Raw genomic sequence first — 2,493 nt, forward strand, 5'->3', positions numbered from 1 at the left:
CTTGTTAACACTGCTTTTAATGTCTGTGGTGAAGGCAATTAGCATGAGACTAGTGTCCATATATAGCAAACCAAATCAAACTTTTAGGGAGCGCAATGGGAAACATGACAACAGATGATATGGTAAGGTCTTGTCACTGAAATGGTAATGTGCTACTGTTAGAGAATTTAATATTTGCCTTTTTTTTCATCTACAGACACCCTTGCAAAAGACAATTCAAATTGCAATTCAAATAGCTTTCTATGTCTAATTAGCTTTCCAATGACTTCAATATAATCAAAGAAATCTACATAATAACTGCATATCCTTCCAGATGCAGCCACCACTGGAGAATCAGTCCAGTGTCTTAGTATTTACACTCTCTGGTCTGAATGAAACAATGGAAAACAGATTTGTTTTTTTTTCTTTCACTGCACTATTTTATCCCCTTATGGTGTTTTGTAATGTAACTGTAATTTTCACCATCATACTACATACGAAGCTTCATGAGCCGATGTATGTGTTTATATGTAATCTCTGCATAAATGGACTTTTTGGCACTTCTGGATTCTATCCTAAATTCATGTATGATTTAATGGCACATGATCATGTGATTTCTTATACTGGATGTCTGATTCAAATATTTGTAATTTATTCATCTGCTTTGTGTGACTTTTCAACATTAACAGTGATGGCATATGACAGGTATTTGGCAATATGTAGACCACTGGAGTATCATTCAATAATGACCAATGAGATGATTTTTAAATGTATCCTTTTCTGCTGGCTGGCTCCATTTTTTTGCATGTCTATTCTAATTATTTTAATATCTAGACTCACCTTATGTGGCTCTACTATTGAAAAGTTATTCTGTGAGATTTGGGCAGTTGCAAAACTTTCTTGTTTTTCTACAACTGTAAATAATGTGTTTGGGTACATTGTTATTCTTACATGTTTTGGACAGGCAGTATTCATATTTTGCTCATACATTCACCTGATTAGAAAGTGCATAAAGTCAATAGAGGGCAGGCACAAATTCATGCAAACATGTGTGCCACATCTGTTTTCATTGATCAATGTGACTGTTGCTTTGCTGTTTGATGTACTGTACAGTCGTTATGGCTCAAAGAAAGTGCCTCAAGGTGTGCGTAATTTCATGGCCCTGGAATTCTTACTTGTGCCACCTATTTTAAATCCACTTATTTATGGCCTAAATCTGACAACAGTACGCCAGCAAGTTATGAGAATGTTTTTCAAGAAACAAGTGGGAATATCTGAGTGAATATTTTATCAAGTTAAAAGACCTTATGCTTTATGTATTTTAGAATGAGTGTGACACTTTTTAAAAAACATATTTATTTGAGATTTATTTAATGGACGTTGTTCTTTTATTATTGAGAACATAATGAGACAATAAGTCACAAGAGGTTGCACGTTATAATGATTTCACCATGATTAAGGGGGTATTTTTAGGTATGAAATGGGTAACACTTTAGAATAAAGGTCCGTCCTTAAAAAGTAACTATGCAGGAATTAATGCTACATTAACACTTCAGCTACTACTATTAACTAATATAAAAACAAGCTTAACTAATCACTAAGTAATATTGAATTTAGGACTAAGATAGTCCCTTATTAGGTAATTAATAATTACTTAATGAGATTGGTATCATCAAGAACTAATAGGTCCTTGCGACAAATTATAAATAATTACTAAGTAATTACTAATCACAACATTATAGTGTCTGAGATGTTAGCAATTGTCTGTTTTTACTCTCAACATGGTCATAAAAAGTATCACTAATTACTCAAGTATTACCTAGTTACTGTGCAGGAATCAGTAGTAGTTTTTTAAGATTGTCATTTTTTTACTCAGAACGTGGTCATAAAATGCATCACTAATTACTCAAGTGTTACCTAGTCACTTCAGTTCAATGGCTACTAGTGATCTGGACAATTATTTTAAAGTCAAAAAGATGTTTTTCACTTTAAAATAATGGTCTAGATCACTAGTAGTTCCTGCATAGTGACTAGGTAACACTTGAGTAATTAGTGATGCATTTTAGGACTATATATTGAGAGGAAAAATTATGAGAAAAAATGTTCTTTATAATTTGTCAGTTAGTTAATAGTTATTAATGAGGCAAATCTCATTAAGTAATTGTTGGTTACCTAATAAGGAACTATCTTGCATATAGTCTTGCATTACTTTCTGCATAGTTACTTATTAATGACGGACCATTATTCTAAAGTGTTACCATGAAATGGATTAGATGTATTTATACTCCCTTAGACAATATAAATGACATGTACTGCACAGCCTTGACAACACAACTGTGTTTGGAAGAACAAAAAAATATTAGAATTTTTATTAGAACTTTTCTTGTATTCAGGTGCACTCAGTCAACGTTTGATCATGTAAAATAAAACATTAATATAAAGTGATGTTCAAAAACGGTATATCTGTGTGTATGTGTTTTGACCACATTGTGTTTTGAAAAACTCATTGAGCAA

General features: G+C 32.3%; 1 protein-coding gene across 1 annotated transcript; it reads left to right on the forward strand.

Annotated features, from left to right (window-relative positions):
- The first annotated feature begins 313 nt into the window (after nt 1-313).
- Nucleotides 314-1,261, forward strand: LOC143715567 (olfactory receptor 2A12-like). The gene has a single exon (XM_077207364.1). The coding sequence runs from the start codon at nt 314-316 to the stop codon at nt 1,259-1,261; it is 948 nt and encodes a 315-aa protein (XP_077063479.1).
- Nucleotides 1,262-2,493: the final 1,232 nt, after the last annotated feature.

Source organism: Siphateles boraxobius, unplaced genomic scaffold (genome assembly GCF_051911475.1).
Source record: "Siphateles boraxobius isolate OS27281-9 unplaced genomic scaffold, OSU_SipBor_1 6, whole genome shotgun sequence".
Classification (NCBI taxonomy): Eukaryota; Metazoa; Chordata; class Actinopteri; order Cypriniformes; family Leuciscidae; genus Siphateles; species Siphateles boraxobius.

Bases quoted from the DNA above. Each gene is read 5' to 3' on its own strand.
- LOC143715567 (XM_077207364.1), top strand. From the start codon at position 314: ATGCAGCCACCACTGGAGAATCAGTCCAGTGTCTTAGTATTTACACTC.